General features: G+C 42.1%; 1 protein-coding gene across 1 annotated transcript in view; it reads left to right on the forward strand.

Moving 5' to 3' along the window:
• Positions 1-5: 5 nt before the first annotated feature.
• KCNK12 (potassium two pore domain channel subfamily K member 12) overlaps positions 6-25818 on the forward strand; it is a gene marked incomplete at its 5' end in the record, with an annotated part of 48233 nt that continues 22420 nt past the window's right edge. The window contains one exon of the mRNA XM_019548559.1: positions 6-342. Within this exon, the coding sequence (XP_019404104.1) occupies positions 6-342 (337 nt within the window). The remainder of the gene's footprint in view (positions 343-25818) is intronic.

A 25818-nucleotide genomic window follows, 5' to 3' on the forward strand; every position in this document is an offset into this window, starting at 1 on the left:
GGCGGGGGCCGGCGCCGCCCCGCCGGGGCCGCTGCTGCTGCCGCTGCGCCGAGGACACGGGGCGCTTTGTGCTGCTGGCGGCGCTGATCGCCGCCTACCTGACGGCCGGCGCCGGCGTGTTCTCGGCGCTGGAGCGCCCGTCCGAGGCGGCGGCTCAGCGCCGCTGGAACCGGACCCTCACCGACTTCAGCCGCCTCTTCAACATCAGCCTGCCCGAGCTGCGCGCCTTCCTGCGCAGCTACGAGGCCGCCATGGCCGCCGGCATCCGCGCCGAGGCGCTGCGGCCCCGCTGGGACTTCCCGGGGGCTTTCTACTTCGTGGCCACCGTCGTCTCCACTATCGGTGAGTCCCGGGCTGCTGCTCCCCTGCGCCCCGCCGGGCCCACGCCGTGCCTGCCTGGCGCTGCCAGAGCGGGACCGGGGCGGCAGGAGCCGTCCTGTCCTGTGCAGCGGGGCCCCTCGGTGCTCACTTCGGTGACTTGCGCCGTGGTTCCTCTGCACGCGTGTTGATTGCGCAGTTCAGCAGTTGGGTTCACTTTGCACGCGTGGCCCCGCTTCCTTGGCACGCGTGGTCGGTCGGTCTGCCTTTATTGCGCGGGGCATCCGTGAGTTGTGTGATGGTTCCTTTGTGCAGGTGTCGGGTCCGCCTTTATTGCCCGGTTCCACCATTGTGTCACTTTGCACATGTGGCCCATCTGCATTTATTGCGCAGCTCACCAGTTAGCTGTGCAAGCGTCCCCTTGTGCATGTGTCTGGGCCACATTTATTGCGCAGTTCAGCACTTGTGTTACTTTGCACACACGGCCAGGCTTCCTTGGCACATATGGCCAGTCTGCATTCACTGCACAGGTCAGTATCAGTTAGTTGTGTGATGTTCCTTTGCTCATGTGTCCAGTCTACATTTACTGCACAGTTCACCAGCTGTGTTATACAGCCCAGGTTCCTTTGCACATGTGGCCAGCCTACATGTATTGTGTGATTCACCAGTTAGTTGTGTGATCGTTACTTTGCGCATGTGGCCAGTCTACATTTATTGCCTGATTCAGCAGTCGTGTGACCATTTGCACGTGTGGCCAGGCTGCCTTTGTGTGTCCGGTCTCAATTTATTGTGCACTTCACCAGTTGTGTTACTTTGCACACGAGGCCCAGGTTCCCTTTGCCCACATGGTGGGTCTGCAATCACAATTCATCAGTTAGTTGTGTTATTGTTACTTTGCACATGTGGCCAAGCTACATTTAGTGCCCAATTCACCAGTTGTGCCTGTCACTTTGCATGTGTGGCCAGGATCCCTGTGCACATGCGTCTGGTCTACATTTACTGCTCACTTCACCAGTTGTGTGACCGTTGCTTTGCATGTGTCTCATCTACATTTATTGCATGATTCATAAGTTGTGTAATTGTTACTTGGCACACGACCCAGCTTCCTTTGTGCATGTGGCCAGACTACATTTATTGCACAGTTTGCCAGGTAGTTGTGTGATTAGTACTTCGCATGTGGGGTCTGTCATCCTTTGCACATGTAGCCAGTCTGCATTTATTGCCCGATTCAGTAGTTAAGTGTGTGATATATGTAATGTGTAAGCAGGGACTTTAGCCACTCACCATGGGATTTCCAAACCTTTTCTTTGTGGTGCAAAATCTATGGTGCGGGGGGGCGGGGCGGGGACAGGGAATGCAAGAAGCCCAAGGGCAGAGTAGAAGAGCAGTGAGGAATGGATGTCTCTCCCTATGCCTATGCTGACCTAGCTATGGAACTTGACAGCTTCCATTGCAAGACAATGCATTGCAAAAGTTCCTTTGAAACAGCGTTAAACTTCTCTCTCTTACTCTCTGCTCTGGTTGTATTGGAATAAGTGTGAGGGAGTGAAGCAGGAGGCAAGGCTTTCTTAGGGTGATATCCTTTATTGAACCAACTATCAAAGCTAGCATACTAAGAAAGCCTCGCCTCATATAATTTCTGGACCATCATGGCTACAATTTCACTCTTATGCTACCATAGTAGTTGCATTTACTCTCCAAGTGTTCATCTTCCCTTTGAAATGCTTTCTTTCCATATGATTTCAGGGCAATGCTTTTTGTCACTTTCAGAGAGATAAAAGGGGTGGGGAAGGGGAGAGTGGATCCAGTATTAATACCAGACACACAACATCAAGTATAAAAACAAAAGAAGTTGCTATGCTGTAAAGAGCCAGATGAGGTTGTTATGGTGATTAAAGTTTTGAAATGACGTGAAAAAAATCTCCTTTGGAAAAAGGAGGGGAAAGGCATCAGGTTGCTATAGCAACTGGAGTTTTGAAAGTGGTTTAGAAGTGAAGATGCCACCTAAAGGACCGTGTTCACGTTTTGGTTACAGCTTGCTGACTTCAGGCCAAATCTTGTACAGCATTGGTGCAGAAATGTATCCTCAGCCTCAGGCTCTACACTGCTTTTCTCATGTACTTAGCCACAGGTCTGGTAAACAGAACGCATTCACAAAATGCACACTCAGATTTCAGGGCAGGTTATCTGTGACCGTTACTCACCCTGAGATGTATTTTAGAAGAAACACACTGAAATCAGTAGGACTAGGTTCTGATCAGTGAAAGATTTGCAGAATCTGGCTCTTGGCACTTTTGCATTTGCTGTAGATTCCTCTCTACACTCCCATGGTTACAATCAACATGTATAATTGCAAGTAATTCATATTTAGTTTCCTCTCTGTATGGAGTATAGAGCAGAGATTAAGGATCTTAGTTTAAATTATAAAGCAAGTGCTATCTAATTTGAAAAGATTTTCGCTAGGCTTAATCTGTTGGAAATTTCTCAATACCTTAATTTATTCTAAATAGCCACCGTATGATACAAGTTTCCAGTAAAATGCTTTTTCATAGTAAAGGTTAGTGTAAGATGAATACACAAAAACACTGTGCAAGTTGCTTGATGTTTCAACCCATACTTCTGTAGATCAGATGACAGAATCTATTTTAAACAAATGTATTGATAATTTGGAATGTTCTCTACCATATGGGATTTTGTATTAATTTAAACGCAATGCATATATTACATGCCTGTAATTATATTTTTAGGTAATTTTTTTTTAAATTGGCAGACAATTAGCACACTGAAATGACTGTGAAAAATGTTAGAAAATGTAAGATCCTTCTGATCTTAAAACAGATTAAAACAAGCTAATAATGCAAATTATTTACATGAAAATGCTTGTTGACTCCATTGCTGTAGGGAGACTCCGAAAACATTTGACATGTTTCCTTAGAAGGTGAATAAAAATGCTAAGCAATGCCTAGTCTATCAGTCACACCAAATTAAATGTGCACCCAAATTTCAGCTTCAACAGCAGTTAGAACAAGACATGTAATGTATTTGCGTAAATAAAGTTAAAAGGTGTATGTAAGGCCACATAATTTCTAATTTCTAATAGCATACATTTTCAATACATCATTGACCACGTTTAATTGCTATTAGCTCTGCCTAGTAACACTTTAGACAGAGTCATGATTCAACAGGATTTTTTTTTTTTTGTTCTAAAACAGCACCCTCTAAAATTGTTATGTAGAACATCTGGATTAAATAAATCCAAGCCAGGATTATTAACAATTCCTTATACTGTTCATTTTACTATAGAATGGATGTTATGCTAATTTTGCTTGAAGAGGTCCTGTCAAGTCTTTAGTCTTGTAACAGCCAAACTGTGATAGTACTGCTGAGTCTAAATAGCTTGTTTTAAATTCATTTCAAAATTGCAGCTTTTAGTTGCAGTTACATTATGCAAACCTTTTCATTATATTCTGGAAGTGTTTTATCAATAACACAACTAATCACTATGGTAGAGTCGTAATGATGAATATAGCTATGTTGACTGGCATTGTAACCTATTTTGGCACTGAATAATTTAGTTCAGTGTTTTCAAACAAAGTACATTTAATTATCCAGCCATTAAAAATACCAGCAAGCATTAGATTTTTTTCATCAACTGAACATACATTTTTAAATGACTGTTACCACATGTTATTACTACAACCTGAATGGGTGAAAAAAAAACCAATATGGTATTAGAACATGATCCTTCATTCCCTACATTTATGGTAGTGGACAAAAAACCTTAGCAGAGGTGTGAAATCACATGAAGTCAGTCTCCACCTATTAAAATTTTGGTGAATCCTTTCTCTTATTTAAACTGTTTTCTTTTCATTTGCAGGTGTTTTTTAATAGTATACAAATGCATAGAAATGAAGAGCTTGATTCTCCCTTTCCTTGCAACTTGTACAGACATTTACACCTGAGCAGAGAGAAAGCACTACTCACTGGAAAAAAACTGTATCAGCTTGAATACGTGTAAATAACTGGAGAAAATGCAACATTTGTCATGTTTCTCCACTTTATCCTCAAGTGTATTGTCTCATATATGTAGCGGTACCCAGTTCTCTTTTAGCACAGCCTTTGAATAGGAAGACAAGGGTTTTTTGTTTTGCTTTGCTTTCTTGCTGAATAGCAGAAGGCTCGATTCTGCAGCCCTTCCTCAAGTAGTAGTTTACTGCCTAGGTACTGCCCGTGACTATGTATGGAGTAAGGTGCTATTCACCTTATTCCATGCAGTAGGTGTGAAGAAATGGTGGGCTAGGGACAGTGCCATAGCAAGGAGGGGGGCGATCAGGGCGACTACCCCAGGCATTGAAGCAAGGGGGCACCAACAGGTGCTGCCCAGCTGGGGTGGGACCCAGGACGGAGCCATGAGCGGCTCATTTGGAGGGGCACAAGGACAGGGAGAGGGCAGCTCCTACCTCTGTGTGCATTCCCAGGCAAGCATGGAGGAGGTGTGTGCCCCCAGGATCTGTGCACGTGGCGAGGGTGGGCTGTCACTGCAGGCTTAACCCTGGGCACCAAACTTCGTTGCTACAGCACTGGCTAGAGAAGATACAGGGTCAGTGCAAAATTACACTGTTCTAGAAGCTGCACTGGGAGGCACTTTGCTTTAGGCAGGTGCAGTATGGAATGTCCCTTCTTACTGTCTGCATGCCTAAAAAGCAGAGTAGGCTAAGGGAGAGCCCAAACCCCACCTCCCTATGGCTCAACTCTGATGTCTTCAAAATGTCAGAAACCATTCCTATACCCTCCTGAACACAAGCATTGCATTTTTCAAGGGCCCTACATGCTACACAGGAATTTGGGGGCTTTTTCATCTTCCTGCTTTCACTGCATACCAGAGCCAGTCATGACTGGCCGTGATTAGCTAATAAGAACATACCGCACTACAGCTCATAAATGAAAGGTCCTTTATGTGCCACTCAATTTATTCTTAACCCTATTGTACATGGGTGACTAGTGCCTCATGACCGTGGGGGGGTACCAGCAGCCAATCACTAACTGGGAGCAGGTCCCCCAGCGGCCAATCACCAACCCTGGAAACACTGGCAGCAAAACCAGAAGTGCCACCAGCAAAACCAGAAGCACCTCCAGCCCTTTTCGGGGGGGAGGGGAGGGGGGCCAGTGCTCCCCACTCCCTGGCTGGCAAGAGCCAATCGGGGGGGGGGCACATGCCCCCCCCATGCCTCCCCTATGCATTGCCTGTGCTATTGTAGCTGGCATTTGTACAGATGTGCATGAGAAAAGGTGTGGGGAACTTTCCTCCTTCTCTTTACTTAGTCCATATGAAAACCAGGCACATTTCCAGTCCTGACAGTTACGGTCTCCTGCTATACTCTCCAAAGGGACACAGCATCATTGTTCTGCTTCCCTTTACGAGTCTGCCCCCAGAGCGAATCAAGTGAGGGAGGTCAAATGAGATTGTTGTAGGTTCTACTTACCTCCAAATACTTCCCCAGGAGTACTGCACCTCTACGTTTCCCCCACCTCCCCCTACACACACACTGTGCTAACAAAGGCATGATCAGACTTTGGTTAGCAAGCTCTTTGGATTTCCTTTTATTTAAATTCAATGTTAACTGCGTTTTCCTCTATCCCCCACTAAGTGACCAACTGTGACAGACTCCACTGTCATTTTTTTTACATTCTTATTAATTCATTGTTTATTATTGAATAACTATATGTCTTTCTTTATAACCAAACACTTCATTCGAAATACTAGTTGCCTGCTCCCAGCTTTTATGGTTTATTCAGTCACTACTTCACATTTTCAGAAATATTTTTTTTTATAAGCAATTTTGCTGTTCCATTCCGATGTTTTTAAATGGGCAGGTGAATTGTGTTCTTGGCTCACTGATCCAAGTGTCAGCAAAATTTGTTTCTTGGTTGAGTTTTGGTCATTTCCCAATTGTGAAAAAGCTTCTATATTTCATTATGGAGCAAAGCCAACATGTTTTGGATTAATTTTCTTCCAGTCATGTATAGGTTTCCTCTACAGAATGCTAAGAGAGAAGCACTGTGCTTAAGCACATTGTTTTCTGGTTTGACAATAGGCCCAAGAGAACAGGCATCCCACTTTTATGGATTAACTTTTACATAAAGGGTAGATTCCCCTCTTGACAAATTAGTGGACCTAATGATTAAAACATGTTGAGACATTACATTTTTTTTTTTTACATTCTGGATTTGAGCTACTTAGGAATAACCATGTCAGTAGATACATTTTTTTAGAGTTTTTGAGAAAGTTAACTGGCCTGTTTGCTTTGGAGAAGTCCATACTTAAGTGTAAGAAGCAAAAGACAATACGTAAATACTATGGTATGTAAAGACTATCAGAATGAATTAACTCCAAAGCTCCCTGCACTGTAGAATGTAAATGAGTTTGCATTAGATTATGACTTGAACTACAAGCTATCACAGGGAAAAAATAGGAAATAAAAACCTTCCTCCACCCCTCCTTTAAAGCTCTATGTTGCTATCACATTTTAGTGAGTGGGTGTGCAGAAACAAGCAGTACACATCCACTGACACTTGGTCCTCTGAGCATTGGTCAAGCATTAGGGTAACAAATAATGCAGTTCTAAGGAAGAACTGGAGATCAGATTACACAGCTCTCAGTGTCCAGGGCTGTGCCTGAAATTGCAGGATAGTAGTTAGTAATTTAGCTTGCTGTTATTATCAAATTACTTTTTTAAATCAATTATAAGAAAGTGCTAATTATTATTCATAATAATTTGTCATTCCAGTATATGCAGTGCTAATTAAAATGAATCCTAAAGTAACATGTAAGGTAAGGTAATGCTTATAATACAATCTTAATATTGTATTTATGGGGTTTTATAAGGGACTTAGCAATAAAACATCGTAACCAGGTAGAATGAAATTTACCCTCCAACACAAAGCCTTAGTAAAACAGCAATTAGGGAATGAAATTAACCTTGTTCCTCTTCAAAAAAAAAACTCTGGGCAGACCTTACACTGACTTAATGCACGGGATGAACTACAGACCATTAGCAGTATGCATAGTCTATGTTGGGCGCGTCTACGTGTGCCCCCATGGTGACGTTGTTACTGCGCCGTCATTTAGATAATGCAGTAATAGCCCGTACTGTGCCATCCATGTGGCACATGGTTATTTTTAGACGCTACAATGCCATAGCGACACACTATACTGAGGGTGCAAGTCCCAATCCAGCGTGCTGGCTGGACACCCATCCAAGATGCATGCATTCTTAGATGCAGAAGTTTCTTTACAGTTTGTAGAGAGCTTTTGTGCCTCACGTAGGGTTTTAAATTCCACCCTGGGGACCAGGTGCCTGAATGTTAGATGCTGCAGCACCTGATATGTTAAAGTGCCTTTGTCTTTTGCTGAATATAGTGCTTCAACTTCTAAAGTCCTGAATGAGGGATCAGAGCTGCTAAAGGCGTTGAATTGAAACAAATGACATGCAAGAGACAATCTGGTGGCATTTTTTCAGAGGTTGCATTGCACCATGTAGCAGCCAATGAGTTGGCCTGCATAAGAGTGAGCTATGAATTTAATAACTTGGCAACAAATCCCACAAATAACCTAGACTATCTGAAGGGTAGGGAGGAAAATGTTACTGGATTTATCCAGTCTTCTTTAATGATGTAGTCTACCTGACTGACAACCATTTAAGAATATAGATCTCTGTGCTCACAGGGTAACATCCATCACCTCACTGGCACAAGACCTGTGAACACAGCAAATAAGCACCATTTCAGCCTTATTTTGAGTGTTTTAAGTGGGATATAAATGATGCATAGGCTTAAGCTGGCTCTTTGAGCAGAAGAGAACTATGCTCATGGGTACTGCCTGCACTGCCAAGTTGCAGGAGTAGAGGCAGTATCAAAAACACAATTACCCTCCAAAAACTCTTCTGACCCTGCCTCTCTCCGTCTTGGCCCCCTCAAAAAAAAAAAGATCTATGTATAGATTTCCTGGAGTAGTTACTGTGAAACATTGCTCTGAAGTACTTAATAATTATTATGTAAGAGGAAATCAATTTTTATGTCTTTGAGAGACAGCATGCATCTTGCAAAAATTCTGTTAAATGTTTTCTAAAGTCATATTAGCTCCAGAGAATTACAACAATGAACCATTTATCTATTTTAGTGTGACAGGACCAGCGATATTTATGTAGTCCCACAGAAACCAGATGCAAACCAAAGAGCAATAGTCAAACCAAAATGTAATTCTGATGATAATCAGCAAAATGATGTTTTCCCAGGCTGTGCAATTATATACTGGTGGTTTGCACAGGAAAAAGCGATCATATTATCAGGTAGACCTGACCATCTTGAAGTAAAAATAAGCAGTCGGAAAAGCAAGCAGCGTAAAGCTTTGCTTGCCGAGCTGAAACGTCAGACTGCTTGTGGTTGCTTCTGTCTCACTAAATGTAGTTAGGAGCTGGCATGAAAGTATCTATGTTTTGTTTTGTTTCTTCAGAATAGTCTGTTATGGCAGGATTTGGTGCATTTGATAATGTGATGATTTTATCAATGTGCTAGTGGACATCTGGAAGCTGTTTAATCAATCTGGTGTTCTCCGTAAAGATTAAAGAGACAGATCCTCTGTTGGTATGAATCTAAATAACTCCATAGACTAAATGGAGCTACAGTGATTTATACCAGCTGAGGACCTGGTCCTTATACTTTTACCTGGCCCCAAGAAACCTGTCTAAACATTCAGAGACTAGTACTACTAAACAAAACCAGTAGTTTGAAGAGTAATAATTATACAGGAAGAAGGTGTCTCTTCCATATGCAATATTCAATGTGTTTGTCTGTTTATTAATTGCATTTATATGAATAGAAAGTACAAAGCATGGTTAAAAAGGGAACATATTTTTAAAAGAAATTTAAATTAAAGGCCAATGTTATAAGAATAATACTTAGCCCTAATAGATTAATTTTAAAAACATTACCCCAGTAGTACATTATCTTTTGCAACACCCTTGATAAGTAGGTATTGCTTTTTTCTCCCTTACTGTTAGAGGAATTACACCAGAGGAAAGACAGAAATCAGATTTTCCAAAGCATCCATTACACTTGTATCCTCAATACTGGGAACCTCACTTGAGAGGAGTTCTGCAAACAACATCTGGAAGAGCATGCACTAAAAGTATCCTAAATTGGATACCTAAAAATTCAAGTCCACTTTTAAAATCAGGACTTAAAAGATTTGCCTAAAGGGACATGCAGGATCTGTGGAAATACTGTATTTACTCAATAGGAATAGCTTCAGGTCCAAAGTGAACAATATCAAACATGAGATCAGAACTGACATAATTCTTTATTGTTACTATCTCTGTGCTCCCCTTATCTTTCTTAGAGGTGTACTTCAGCTCACTTACTAATATGTTTCTAACAGATATTCATGGTTTATAGTCAGGCGCTTCTTTTTAATGCCAAAGTTTCTCAAGAGTGTAAAGACCTGCTGTCTCATTATATCTTTTTGATTTTGTCTGTAGTATTATTTCATTTAAATTAACAGAGTCTACCAAAGGGTGGGTTTCGTCCAATGATTTCCAGCAGTTGACACACGCATATATGTCCTAAGTTCTGTAGCATACTAGGTGCCAATGATATTTTCCCCCTTGCTCTCATTTCTTCCAGATAGCAATTTCAACAACTCTTTATGATTGCCATTCACTTCACTAGCTGTCAGTTGAACTCATATGAATGACTCCAGCCAGTTCATTTCTTATTACTAGGCAACCTCACTGTGCCTAGTAACTATGCCTGTAACAGCAATAACGGGATCATAATTACTAGGCTTATCACCTGGGCTAGTTACTGCTGACTTATAAATCTAAACTTTTACTATGTGGATTTTTCTTGTAGAGCCTAGATCAGTCACCAGTCTCCACCTCCCATATATGCTTTGCTGTTTCATTTTCCTGGTATTCTTTCTGTTGCCTCTTTCTGTTACAGTTTATTTAACATTCCCCAATCATTTGCCTTTTACAGACACTGTAATTTCTCCAGCTTCTGTTGCCTCCTCCTCAGTTCGCCAGGCTGCTCTCTACTGCTGATTTGTTTCCTTGATTAAATTGTTAATATTTGTTTCAGGTCCCTTACAATCTTTCAAGTTAATGACCACCAAAGAAATAGGGAGGGGAAAATGGAGCCCTGCATCTTCTTTACGGAACTTAGCACCCTCAAGTGTCTCCAACTTTCTTCCTCAAATAGACCTCTATTTGTTTCTCTGTCCAGCTTGAACATTTCTCCCTTCCTGGTTTTCTCCACAATCTGTCACAGAATACTGCAAAGATGTAACAAGCATTTTTACTCCCTGGACAGTGGTGGCAGCAGCCAGGCCAGCAGTGGTGGTGGTTGCCAATCTCGTGCCCCCTCTAAGTTGGTGCCTGCTTCTAGTTATGTTACTGGAATATTGCACCTCATAATTTCTTTTCAGTTCCATTGAAGGGGCATCCTTGCAAACACATTTTCTTGGGGAGTTGGGGGTGGGATTTGATAGGTCAGCAGCTCTTCAACATACAAAGAGAAGGAAAGGCACTTAGGAAAAATAAATTGCCAACTACCTTAATGAAACAAGTTTCTTGTCATGGCATTCTAGTGTGCGCTGTTGTAGGATTTCCAAAGAACTCCATACCAGTCTTACTCTGCTGGTATTAAAAGTTAACATGCACCTCACTGTTGGTCTTGACAGTAGCAGATTTGGGCCAACATCAAGCACATTTGAATATCATAACCTTATTTCTAGCATGGCCAGCACATTTTTACTGCAGATATATACCATTCCTGTCTCTTTGCAAAAGTCTATCCCTCCAGTGGTGTATAGGAGCCTTGTCGATACTACTGGAATTATCCTTTGCTGATTAAAGTTATCAAAAAAAATGTGTTCAGCTGAACTACTACTGAATACCATTTCACTGCAGGTGTGGACAAGGACAAACTGTCCATCACAAGACAGATTTTCTGCACTACTGCTGCTTCAGCTGCATATGCTGCTGACCCCTTTGTCAGCAATAGTTAATTTGCAAAACATAGGCCTAATCTATACTTGGGCCTATATCAGTATTCACCTATTGATAGTCTGAATATAATTGCATCAATGCAAATCTCAAGCACAGGCAAAAATAGCTGGGAGTTGCAAAAATTGATCCAAACCCTTTTTAAAAATCAGGTAACACTCCTGGCGCAATCTGATTTTCCTTGTCTATACTAAGGCTGCTTCTTTGGTTGTTGCTACTGATGGCTGATCTAGGGCTTATCCTAAGTCTAGATAAGACCTTAGCCAAAGTTAGTCCAGTAGATCTGAGATAGTAAAATTTTCACTAAATATTCACAATCACAACGGGCTTTGAATAACATTTGCTTTTCCTTTACAACTGCTGTAATGTATAAAAGTCCCCCAAATTAAATGTGCTTGATTTTCTATTGCAGTACTGGCCTCTTTCTGTTCCCATTGAAACCAATTGATAAGCCAGAGCTGAGAGCTTTAGAAAATTCTACCCTACATATTAAGTGCATAACATAAGTCATTTCAAGCACTTTTTAACATATCTAGTACTTACTACCATGTTTGTTGCCTTATTAACTTCAGTGGGACTGCTTATGGTACATGTACATGGATAAGTAATTTTACATCTAAGTGTAAATGTTCACAGGATTAAGCCCAATGTTTATAACTTTGATCATGATATAAAGAAAAATATCGATCAGTATTAAAAACACACATGAAAAATAGTTGTAGAACCACCAACTTTTTCAGATAAATAACAGATGTGGAGTAGAAAAACAGATGAGAATGCAAAAGGCATTTTGTTATCCTGATTACTTATACAGGTCATAAACTGTGATTACTTATGTTTAAAGGTCTGCAGTCAGTGCTCCTTGCTCATAAATCAAACCAACAGTAATAATAGCTTGACAACTAATCCAGCATTGTAGTGATTCCTCTAATGAACCCCAAACGCTCCTGAACTTGGACAGAGTTGGCTAATTCATCACAGCAACTTTTTCACATTTACAGATCATAGGCCAAATTTCAAAGCCCTTTCTTAGCATTTGCTCAGGTAGAGTCCTACTGAAATAAATGCCAATTTGCCTGAGCAAAAAACAAGCAAGGATTTCAAAGTTCCTCAAAGCACTGTATCAAAGCTCTATGGAATTCTTACAGTCATTCATTTTAAATCAGCCATTAGTCTGTTATTTCTCTGCTGGGATGGGGACTACTACATGAGCAATGGTTTTGGTCCCTGAAGGTCTTCCACAGCTCAACAGAAACCATTACAGTGGTTTGAGGAATTGTGTAGATAGGATTAAAAGTAAATCCCACTTCAGTCTTTGTGAGCTGAATGTTTGCTGCTGTGTATTAGTCTTAAAGGTGAAGGGGTTTTAAATTGGAGGGATTTAAATTGGTTAAGGGACTCAGATGATAAAATAAAGAATTTACTTATAAGGTGGATACAAACCTGAGTGATGATGCTTCATCCAAAGTTGAAGTTGGGGCAGTTTAGTGATGCAAACAAGCTACAGGCTTATGCACACAGCTGTTATAGCATAACAAGTTCTGCAGTCTCCTAAACAGCAGCTCCTTCTTCCCTTTTGGAATTGCTCCAAGTGTATGTTTGTCTATGTCCATAGTAAGTCATGGATGATAATTGTTCTTCTGTACTTGGCACTGGTGAGGCCTCAACTGGAGCACTGTGTCCACCTTTGGGTATTAAACTTTGCAGATGACAGATAAATAGAAAAGAGCCAAGAAGAGATCATGACAAAAAGCTTTAGAAAAAAGCTTGTCAATAAGGAAAGAATTGAAGAACTGGTTTTTAGTCTAAGAAAGAGAAGACAGAAGGGGATATAATAGACTCCAAATATGTAAAAGCTTGTTATATGTAGGACATCAATTAGTTGGACAAGTTGTAAGTGGGTTAGTTTGCAACAAGGGCGATTTAGTTTAGATATTGGGAGAATGTCTACACACGCATTAATGTGCTTTTCCTAATACACATTAAATTTAGTACTTCCAATATGAGGTACTATATAAATGTGCATTAGGCTGTGCTAATGTGCAGTAGCACAAGCACATTCTTTTTAGGTGACCCTTAATGTGCAGTAGCTTATTCTACTGTGCATTAGTGTATTAGCATGATTTTTTGTGCACCGCTTTAATGTGCAGTAGAATAGGCCACTGTACTTTAAAGCTCATGTGTAGATGTGCCCAGGAATAACTTTCTTGCTGTAAGAGTTAAGCAATGGAACCAGTTGCCTAAGGAAGTAATGAAATTTTCATCTCTGAAGGTTTTTAAGATAAAGTTAGACAAACTTGTGCAATGATGGAGCAGGTAAATTTGTTCCTGCCGCAGTGCAGGGGTAGACTAGATAAGCTCTTGAGATCACTCCAGCCCTACATTTCTTTAACAGGTATGAAAAAATTAGATATTCCTGGCTTTGTTAATGAGGCAACGGATATGCTGAAGGAAAAAATAGAAACACCTTTAAGCCAGGTGTCAGCAGTATCTTTTAAAATTAAGGGCTCATGAAGTGGTTGTTGTGCTGAAGCAGAGAGAGTAAAACAAACTGAAAAAAAGAAGCACTTTCCAGTTCCTTTTCAAAATGGGGAATCAGTCAGTTCTAATCTAGAATGGTTGCATTGGCTGAAACCCGTTATTTGCTTACCTCAGCTGGAATCCTGCTACTCGGCCATCTAATGCCCTAGTTTTTTCACTAGTAGTATGTAGCAAGCAAGAATTGCTGACAATACACATTGTTGAACCTTAAGAGAAAATGGTTAAGAGCCAACTTGTGGCCTGACTAGAAGGAGCCAAGGCCACTTTAAGGTGTATTACATAGGCTATTGCTATCACAGTAATAGTACAGGATGGAAAACAGGTTCCTCAGAGCTGTCATGAGCCCCTGGCTGATATGTCTTCTTAGGATGCTGAGTAGTAAAGTTACTCTCCAAAAATCCCAGTATAGTGTGTTTCCTCTTTGAGAAGCAGGGGAACCCATAGGACAACTGTAACTTAACAGAGAATCAAGTGTTCCTTATGTAACATCATGACAGAGGGGCATCTTGGGTCAGGTCTCACATCGGCCTGCCCACCTAAGTAGGGAAGTCTGCCCAGTCTCACCTGCCACAACTTGCTGTACCTTAAACCGGTGTAAAATGTGTGAGACTGCCCACTTTAATGACCCAATGCCAGGGGGTGCTATACACAGCTCCAACCTGCCATTACCATGTCCCATGTTTCACAGATAGCATCCAGATGATTATTACAGCTCCGGATTAAGGCCAAGCAAAACTTGGTCCACAGCTGGGCCTCTCACAAACTGCCCCTTTCAGGGCCACATTCATACTGCCCCCCCTCTCACTGGGGCCTCTTTCTCACTGCCCCTCATTGGGCCACAGCCTTTTGCCTAACACTGAACTGACTCTGCCTATAGCCTCTCACCGGGCAACTTTCCACATCTATATACTCATGGGAGTTGGTCCATGTGCTGCCCTTCTGGCTGTCCTTCAGCCCTACTCAGTATACTTCCTGATGCAGCCCTTCAGACTGTCCTTCAGTCCTACTCTACACCTTGCTTGTGCGCAGTCCTTCAGGTCATAATCACACCCCCTACTCTGTGCAGGCCTCCATACCACTCTGGGGCCACTCTCCTACCCTATCTCCAGGCCACACTACTGCCCTCTCCCTGGGGCCTCTGAGGTCTTCCACTCTTGTGGGGTTCAGGTGTCCAAAGATATGCCTGGCCCCCATGTCTGTCTCTTATTCTGGGTCACCCACCAGGATGTGGGGGCTGGGGTCTAGCCTTTCACTGGGGAGACAATTGGCCTGGCATTTCTGGGGAACTTCCCCGCCACAGGGAGTCCTACCAAGCCATCCTTCCCCAGTAGGGTGCAGTTTTCACCCTCCTGCCATTCCCATAGGTCCTGCCCTTACCTCCAAGATGTTCTGAACAACAGCTCAGCTGGGTATTGCTCTTTTGGCTGCCAGCAGCCGACTGCTGCCTCAGCCCTGTGGACTTGGATCTAAAACGGCTGCTTCATCAGGGCTGACCCTCCTGCTGGCTACCTGCTCTCCGTCTTAAAGTGGTGGGCACCCACAAGTGCCCTGCCACAAGCACAAACACACATCCTTCTTTGCAGTAAGCAGATTATGGCCCTTCCTAATCATGTCATAAATCTGACATTTCAAAAGAAAAAAGTCAAAGTTAACTGTGTTCATTTGATCTTGTTTCAAAGTCATTGTCACTAACAGATTTCAGATGCTTCCTGTGCATGAACTAGCCCTTGTTCACTTGAAGGCTAGGTACGGAGAGTCAAAAAGCCTGAGGCTGACTTGATTCAGTCTTTCCAGGTTAGTCTAAACTGCACAGATTAAATTGAAATAGAAGTGAACAGTCATTTACCTTTGATTCAGGAAATGCAGCTTCATGCCTGCAGTAGCTGGGGCTAGAAGCTGGAGGGTGCTAGAGCACAGCTCTCTGGCTGCATGTTCATTTCTTTTTCCTGTTGCCTGTGAGGTCTTTGAGATTTGCAGTCCAAAATTACAGCAGCAGGGCTTTCCAGGATTGACTCTGTTCATCACTTCCTCTTCCTCCTTCCAGGTGCCTCTGGGATTTGTAGTCCACAATTGTGGCCAACAATAAGTTTGAGTGGGGGAAGGGATGTCAAACCCCCACTCCCTGGCGTCAGACCCCAGCCGTGATTTGCCGGGGGAGCAGCCCCTACCCCCCATGCCGTAGACTTGCCCCCTTCCCTCCCTCCCCACCCCCATCCCCAGTTGTCAGCTAACCCTCACTGCTCCAGCTAGGGAACAGAGGGGCGGGGCCAGCTCTGCTCTCTGGAACAGACAGCACAGCCCAGCCCAGGGCTGAAAAGCATGCTGGGATGCTGGGGGACTGTGATTTAATTTGAACCAGGAAGGGGTCTGGGACAGAAGTTTCTGTCACCCCCAGGGGTGACACATAGGGGGTGCACGTGGGTGCACATGCACCCCTGAGCATGGCAGTGCACCCTCTGCAAAAGGACACCACCAACACTGTTGGCAGTGCCTGCAGCCAGTCACCGCTTGCCACCCTGCCACTGACACCACTGGAAGCATCTGCAGGTGGTCCACGATTGCCCCTGGCCACCACCAACGCCACCAGTGGTACCTGCGGGTGGTCACCGACCCCTGGTTGGCCCTTGCCACCCCTACCCCCCTGACACTGACAGCACTGGCAGTGTCTGTGGGAGCTCCCCCACCTACTGCCAATGGATTCCTGCTGCTGCCACTGCGCCCGCCGAAGGCAGCACAGCCGTGCCCCCCCCCAGCTGCCGAAGGCACGCACCGTTCATGCGTAATCCGGTTTGACCAAAATCAGTTAAGTCTGATACTACAGTCAAACAGGTGTACCTTAAACCAGTTTCCGCCATTTTGAAACTGGTTTATGTGCACTGAGCTTCTGTTCTATTACAGGTGTAAACCAGTTTCTGATCATTTAAACTGGTTCAAATGTAACTTCTGTCCCTAGCCCAAAGGACCCTAAACTGTGGCAGGACTTTCACCAAGAAAACTCTGAGCCTTAAGTGTGCTTTTTCAGTTTCCGTTCTTTTGATTTGAATGGGATCTGGATCTAGCTTTTGACTATAGCAAGTAAACAAAACTTTAAAATTGTCAAAGACAAATTTTATTTAATGGGATTTCAAGATGGAGGCTTTTTTAAATTTCTTTGGAATTTTGCACTGAAATGTATTGTTTTTTACATGTACATGGTTTTTTGTTGTTGATATGACCAAGTCATGTATTTATTTATTGACTGATTTTTTAAAAAATCTCACCAAGTGTCTAAGCTGGCCAGTAAAAGCTGGCAATGAAAAAGCCTAAAACTGAAAGCAGTAAATGAAAACCAGAATAAAGATGAATGACAAACCAAAATGAAATCATTCTGTCCAAAAAAAAATTAATATACAATATATTTTCACAAAAACTTCCATTTTGAAAAAAATGACCCAACATATTTGACAAGTTCTAGCCTTCTCACGGCTCTAATAGAAAATGATCTCCAAAGTTTTCAGATCCCCTAATAATTTTCAAATGTCCATGATTTTGAATTATTTGAAGACATTCCATTTTCTCTGAAGATTTTTTATTCCCAATTCTGGTAGCTAATCAGCTCTCATGACATTTGAAAATTGATGATGCAGGATGTTTCTGGTATTTTTAGCTGAGTTAGAAGAATTTTCAGCATTTTAAGGGAGTCTCTCAATTAAAACAGATTTAAAGCTTATTTTTCTTAAAATAACACCAACAGGATAAATAATACAGAAGAAAACATTGGATTTTGGTCCTCCCACCAGTTTGTTAAGGTAGCCCATAAAAATGTTCATATTTAAAATTTAGCTCCACAAAAATGATAAATTAACTATCAGGCTACAAATACACATTTTTATGAACAGTAAGCCCCATGGAATGTTTATTTAGGGGTGCACAAATATATCAGTTTACTACCAGATTGGCACAGATAAAAGAAGAAATTATATTATCGGCTATCAGCTTTTTTTGGTCATTGTAGCCAATAATTACAGCCACGTGCCCGGAGCACCCTGGCGAGCATAGTCTAGTCCTTGCACAGTGCTGCTGTCCCAAGCCTGCGGCAGACTAGAGGTCCCGGCAAGCAGCGGGAGGGGGTGGAGGTGCTGGGGAGCAGTCACAGGACGCCATGCTCAGCAACGAAGAGATCATTACTGGCTCCTGCTGCTGCTGCCACTGCCATGGCAATGCCATGCATGTAGCGGGGACCTGAGTGCCAGGGCTGCTTCAGAGATGTTGGGCTGCACGCGAGAGGGGCAAGACACCATGCAAGGGACATTCCGCTTTACCAGGGACAGGGTGCCTTTGCAAAAGCAGTTTCTCCCCAGCGGCCCTGGGAGCTCAGCCGCATGAGGCCCGATGGCACTGAGGCAGCTGTGTGCTCAGGGCTCCAAATGCGCCTAAGCCACTGTCCATGTGAGGGTCCTCCCTGCCTACCCAAGACAGCAGTACAGGCTGCACAGGGAACAGGGAGGAGCTGTGGGCAAGGGAGCGATGTGCATGGGAATAAGGCAGTCACCACCTTCCTCACTGAGGGCCAGAGCAGGCAGGAGGCATGTGTATGTGTGTCTTAAGTGCAAAACAAACACAAGATTTATTTATGTCAGTAGTTTAAAATGCTTTGCACTATTACTAAGTATCAGTTTTCAGATTGGCTTCGGCCTATTGGTTAGTTAATCATCGGCTGTCGGTATTGGCCAAGAAATTCTTTATTAGTGCACCCCTATTTTGCACAGGGAGCTTTGCCAATCATTTTGCCGAGTGTGCACAGATATTTAAAAATGAAACATAATGAGTGGAAGCCTAATCTTGTGCTTAAGTCATTTGTCTGAGATTCTGAAAGTCTGGTTCCATATCCTGCTCTATTACAGACTCCTGTGTATTCTCTGGCAAATCATTTAATGTTTCAGTTCTTCTATAAACAAAGATTATAAAACTTCTGTATCTCACATGTTATAAAAAGCTTGTGCACTATGGTGATGGGAACCATATAAGCACCTAAAAAGATTTTCTGTTCTTTTTCTTTATGTAGCTTTTTCAAAGGTCCTCATTTGGGGTTAGACCCTAGGGGGTCCATCCAGGCTTGTTCAGTTTGGCTGCAGGTAAATGGGTAAAGGTTAGAGGAATCTAGAAGCAAACTCAGTGAGGATAAGTGCTATTTATACAAATGTCTATTAGAACTAAAACCAGAAACGTTAATATTACAAATTGGAAAAATATGAGAGTATGGAAAAAGCCCAATATCAGTTTCTCAGAGATGTTCTAAGAAGATCCTGGAGCTGGTTGGATAGTCAGGATAAACAGTCATTAAGTGTCCTTTCATCTAACTTCTCCAACTTCAATTCGTCTGTAATACCATTCATTCCTAGTTGTTATTCATATTGATTACCCTCACTTTGTACAGAATTTTGGACCTCTAAGCTCATTATTCCTTATATTTTAGTAGGTTAATTTTAACTCTTGCTTTTGGCTTATTATCTTTTATATCAATGTCCTGCTATACCAGCATTGTGTTTCATTGTGGAGTTACAGATCTTTGCAGCTCAGCTTAAAATATCCCAAACAGTTCCAGTGTACATATCTATAATTACCTGTTTATCACTTAAAGCCATTTATCAGGAATTGTATGACTCAATTCAGATTTAGACCACCTACTTACCCTAAAACTAGTTACGCCTCTAAGGTCTGCTTGTGTTTGGGTTACATTTCTGAGACCTATGAAATTCTAAGATAAGGGATACAGTAATAGCTCAGTGTCCTGGTACCAAGTATGAAGCAGATGTTCTGGAAAGGATGGCACCAGGCCACCTGAAAGGGTTCTAGTACTTTTTTTGCCAGTCACTGAAATAGGTGTCACAATGATTATCATTCAAAAGAATAGGTTTTCTCAACCACAATGAAGTTGATGACAGCATATGATCAAAACTCGATGCCCAGTGCTAACTACATCTTCCTTCCTTACATACAAAATGATAACATCAACATATATTTTTGGCATTGAATGGTGAATGTGTTTTACAGACTTGTAGCATGTTGCTCACTTTTACATATTTTTTGTTTGGGTGGTATTCAATAAACATGGCTTACTAACTAATGAGACCGTAAAACCTTATAAAGAGACCTATAACTAATGAGACCTATAACAAAATATGGATTATCGGTATTCATTTTTGCTGCCAATTCAAATAAATTCCTTCATTGTACAGTTTTGGCATCTAAAGTAGAACTGAGGCTTTCATTACACAGCAACAACAAATATGAAAAAATAATGTTTGAAAATCCAGTTTGAGATGAAAAGGCACAAGTTACTTCTTGAAGGGTGTTGCTTAGATACACAATTATCTGCACATGGAAAAAGACATTCTCCAAAACATTGGAGAAAAGCAAGTGTAGGAACAGCTACAAAGCCTGAAAATGTAAAAACCCCAGAGAAATTATTTCTGAAAAGGTGCTCACCTCTATCACATCAATTATATCAAGAATTTAGGAAAATCAAGAAGGCAGCAGTCTCGTGGTTTTAAGTATACAAATGCCAAAGGGAAATTGAGTCAAAGGGAAATAGCCAGTCTTTGGGGGTCAAAGAAATAGCCTTGCATACATGCTGATATAATTGAAATCAGAATCTACCCTGATTTGCTACAAGTACTTTTTGTAGACACTGTTCTTTTTTCAGTGGGACTTTGGGACACTTCGTAAATATCAGCTATTATCATTCCAAAGGTATATGCCCTCTTTATGATATAGTTAAATCCTGGCTGTATAGAACAGGTACTTCAGCAGGGCTTTTTTGGCACGTTTATCTAATAGCTATTGAGGCAGCTTTAGATAAAAGCACCATAAAGCCCTGCTGGAGTGTATGATCACACATGTGACACCTAGACTGGTTTAAATGCCATTTAAGCCTGAAGTGGACAGATATACAAGCCTGTTAAAGTAGCTTTAAGCTGCCCAGAATGGTTCAAAACCATACGTGGAAAATCAAGTACTCCTTGGAAGTGATTCACTGTGAACTCCTTAAATATTATATGTGGACACCAAGCATTCCATGACATGCATGTGGTCAGTCCTCCAGGTATCCCCACTGCATCACTTCTCATCCACCTCACTGCTACAACTGCCCACTTTGGTACACAGCTGCCTCCTCATTTTTTGACAGTTTTTATGAATGAACTCTCTTGCACCGCTTTCAGTACAAGTTATCTTTTTAACAATGAGCTGTGTTCTCACTCCCTACTACATCACATCCCTTCATCATGCCTCTCCCCCACTCAGAGACCCTAGGAATGCAAAAGCATAGGGTCCAAGCATTTTCTATCAGCCACACAAAACCAGGTAAACACACTGCAGAGTTTGATCAAGTACAAGCTATTGAAGTTTGTTGAACTCATGTTTAGGAGAAAAGAGAAAGCAGAAAAGTAAAAATACCCCTAGTGGCAGGTCTCCCACCCCTTGTGACCACCAAAGCACTTCTCCCTTGCTATTCACCCATTGCGAGGCATACTGAGCTGGGTGCTCACTCCCACCCCTAATGTCAGAGCCATAGCACATCACACACAATTGTGAACTGGTTCCCAACCAGTGACAACTAGGAACCGTTTAATTGCCATGTGTGTCCACACCCTGTGTGCATATGGATTATGATACAATCTTTAATTACATGATCACATACAGTTCCTCCATCCTGATCTCAGCATCCTTCAATGTATAGGCTGGACTTGCTTTTGGGAAAAGCGGCAGAAGTAAGGCAAGAAATGGGAGAAGGCTCGTGAATGGTGCAGAAAACTGCAGAAAGAGAAAAGGAGCTCTTAGAGGATTAAAGCAATTAAATGATATCCTGAAGAACTGGATTTTATTTTAGGCAGAGTTCCTATTTTACATTAAGCAAATAATTTAAAGCCGAACTTTTCACAGGTAATTTCAAATTGCCTGCTCCTCATTTTTTATTCGTACAACTTGAAACCCTGGGCATGATTTGAAGAAATGCTGAGCCCTCACAGGGGCAACTAATGTCAACAGAGGCTATGATTGATTATATAGCTCAACTACATAATAGTCAGTACTTGGAAAAAATCAGGTCCTAGGTGTTACACACTGGGAATGCAAAAAATCAGTGGATATTTTATCTTAGATTGTCTCTCCAAATTCCAATATGAAATATCAAGATTAAAAAATTAGATCATCTCATAGGAATGTTAGGAATTAAAATTAACACATTTAAGCATTCCAATACAATAGTTACAAATGCCATAGGAAAGTCTGTGAGAAATGAATAATTCTGTCTAAAGAGCAAGATCAGAATAATGTGGCATACATAAGGTGTTGGGACCAGATGTTGAACAATGAAGAAAAACAAAAATCCTACACATTAACTGATTACTGTTCATTCTGTGTGCTAAATGAAGTAGAGCTCTTGTGAAAATAATAATATAATCTTGTAATTAAAGATTTATCAGAATGGCTATGCAAAAGCAAGTCAAATCCAGGTTGATGGGTATCCTTAATTCAAGCATTCACTACATTTGGGTGCTTGATTTGCTTAATAGTATTCTTTTACCATAGCTTTTTTCTATTGTTTCCTTTGTAGACCACTGGGGGAATTTTTACCTACAAGATGATATCCAAAAAAAAAAAAATACCGTCATCATCATCAAAATGCAAGTCTTCACATGATTTATGCAGGAGTAATCAACTGGGGCATGTTATATGTTTCCTACAGGGCTTCATCCACAGAGAAGATAAATCTCTTAACAGAGATGGATTATACTCTGGCTCTTCAGCTCAGCTTCTTATAGACCACATTTATCGTTTTAGAATTTTTTTTGTCCAATTGTTAGACACTCAGTGGAAGCTTCTCTTGGATTATGAGCTATTGTGAATTTCAGGCACTTAGAAAGAGCTTTCCTCTAAATAAAAGAACAAACTGGTTGGTACTTAATCGTTGTTCTCTTTGTTTGAGCCCCCAGTAAGTTTCCTAGGATGTAACCTGTATAGCTCAAACTGGAGGTCCTGAATTCAATCCTGAAAAATGATGGCTGTTAACAGAGACACACAGTCACAGAAGTCAATACTCATGGCAAAGTTGCTGGGTTTTCCTTTATGAGGGTGAAAAATGAGATATAAATTTATCTGGATATGTTTATCAGTATAAAACAGATGTGTTACTATAATATCCACAAGGCACAAGCTTTCAACAAGGCAACAAGCTCATAGCAAATGAATTTCAAGGGTAAATGTAAGATAAAAGAAACTCTAGGAATAATTACATTTTATATTATCCTCATAGTGGAATTCCAGGTATCCTTCACATGATGAACTGTATACATACTCAAATAATACCAGTAGTGTTTCGTTTTAAATTCTCATATATGTCACTCATTTCCTTATACAGAAAGGATGGAGTTCCTTAACCCTCTTTAGAATTTCATATGTGCCCTGTGGGTCAATTTTTTTCTCCTTGGCTCTTGCTTCCCTTTTCTTTTCCTTCCCTTTCCTCAGGGCTTCTTGTCCATTTTATCCTGAGAACTGTTGGAGCAAAAGAGAGATGCAAGGGCAGATAGGGTGACTAGAGGACATGCCACAGATACCAAACCAAATAAGAATAAACTTGGAAGGCACTGCTGCCTCCTGGAATTTACCCCAACTCCTTGTCTTCAGCACCAATCTCTGGCAGACATCAAGATACTGTTCTGCGACCGAAGTTTCTCCTAGAAACTGAGTGTCAGTAGCACTCGCTCCTAGGATAGAGTGAATGATAAAACCCGATACTTTGTTCTCAGCTGCTCTCCCTGGTTAGTGCTCCATTGGAGTACAGTCCCAGAAGGGGCAAAGGAAGACCTACACTGAATTACAAGGAGAGCACTTTTTGCCACCCATGGGGAGGAACCAAATGAAAAAGGCTTTCATTCAGATGACAAGGTGATCTGTCATCTTCTCTTTACAAAAAGTCCTACCTTTTTAAACTGAGGAAAAAAGGTACATAAACCTGAAGATATTTGGAAAAGGGATCCAGGGAAGGGAAGAATCCAGCTAGGTCCCCCACTACCATTAAACCCACTCCTCCACACCAGCTTCCTTCCCATCTTGCATTCCTACCCCCTCTAATAAGGTAACGTTTCTACCATCCTTAAGTGCTACCACTTCTTATGCCATACAGGTAATGTCCTAAAGTGCACCAACTTGCAAGGCCTGTGTGCCCTCACATATACTTAGAAGACTAGCTCTTTCCTCATTAAGATGCCAGAACTTTCAGATTTGCTTAGAAAACTCCGGGGACTGCCACTGCCACTGCCACTGATACTGCCTTCTCCAAACCCTAGGAAGCCCCTCTGCCAGCCTGCCCACACTTCCAGCAGTGCACTTTGCTGTGAGTGGGCAAGAAGGTGGATGCACAGATGGAGCTATACTTTGCAGCCTGGCTCATCCCCTTTACTCCTCCAATGCTCCCAAGGCCAGCAGAAGGGGCCACAGGGGTGGTCACCACCATGGAAGACCTTGCAGGAACAGCCTCAGCAATGGGTCTGCCCTTGTACCCTGAGGTATAGACCAGGGGGAGGAAGGAGGCAGACAGTGGAAAGAGTAGGATACAGTAGGATGAGGACCTGCACCCTAAAGCAGTGGTTCTCAACCTTTTTTGTACCAGGACCCATTTGTAAACATTGATGGCCAGTCCCGACCCAGTGCCCATCAGTTCCAACCCACTGCCTCTTGGCCCCCAGGCCCCAGTCCCCAGTGTGTGGGGCAGGCTCTTGCAGGCTGGAACTCTGCCAACTTACAAGTGAAATGCCACAGTTTCCCATGTTTTTTTTCCTTTAAAGGAGAAGCCATTTTTAAAATTTGTTCATGACCCTTTTGTATATTTTTTTCGGTCACACCCCACAGGTTGAGAAATGCTGCCCTAAGGGGCACCAGCTGGAACAGTGGTTTTTAGCCTCAACCTTTTTAACCTCAACCTTTTTATCCCCCTCTGTATCTTTTCTGTGATTTTCCACTGGAATGTCACAAAATTCAAAAAGGTTTTAGGGCGGTGCCTTGAGGCTAAAAAGGTTGGGTGCTTTTACACATGCTCTGGTGGGCAGAGGGGAGGGGAGGGGAGGCAGCACTTTAAATAATGCGGCTCCAACAGCTGTTCTAATTAAAGTGCTGCTGCATCTCCTGTATCAACATCCCCATGCTTAAAAATGGTGGCAGGGGTGCTTGAACTAAAGTTAGTCCAACAAGCTTTAGTTCAAGCACCCCCGCCACCATTTTTAAGCATGGGGACACTGATACATGAGATTCAGGAGGCTTCTGGAGCATGGTAATTACCACACTCCAGCAGACGCAGTTAAGTCTGCTCCAATGTAGTGGAATTCTAGTGCGTTGGAGCAGCCTCCACACCCATGTATAGGCACCCATTGAAAACCACTGGTATAGAGACTAATCCTTTGCTTAAGGAAGCATGTATTTGGTGTCATTTTTCTAACAGTACATCTCAGCACCAGTATGATTTCCTCTGGAAGGGGAATGGAATATGTTATCTGTTTTGGAACATGTATGGCACACATGCCCACACACACGCGCACACACGGCTAATTGGGTGTAAGAGTGAAGTGTGCTGCCAACTTTAATACAGAAGAAAAAAGTGTGCTCCAAGTATCAGAAATTTGGGAAACACTGTCCTAACCCGTCCTCATCTGACATTCTTCCTGATATATTTCTTAAAAACTCACTGAAGGATACACCATGTGCTACCTCTTGTATACAGCTTCAGCTCCAGTTACTTCTCTATCTCCTTCAACTTCAAACAAAAAAAGCTCATCATGTCTTTACACATGTACATCCCATTAGCAGAAGCCATGCAGAACAAAAAGAGACATACAGAACAAAAAGAGGAGCGGTTACTTCC

Source organism: Crocodylus porosus, unplaced genomic scaffold, assembly GCF_001723895.1.
Source record: "Crocodylus porosus isolate Cpor-Errol unplaced genomic scaffold, CroPor_comp1, whole genome shotgun sequence".
In the NCBI taxonomy this organism is placed as follows: Eukaryota; Metazoa; Chordata; order Crocodylia; family Crocodylidae; genus Crocodylus; species Crocodylus porosus.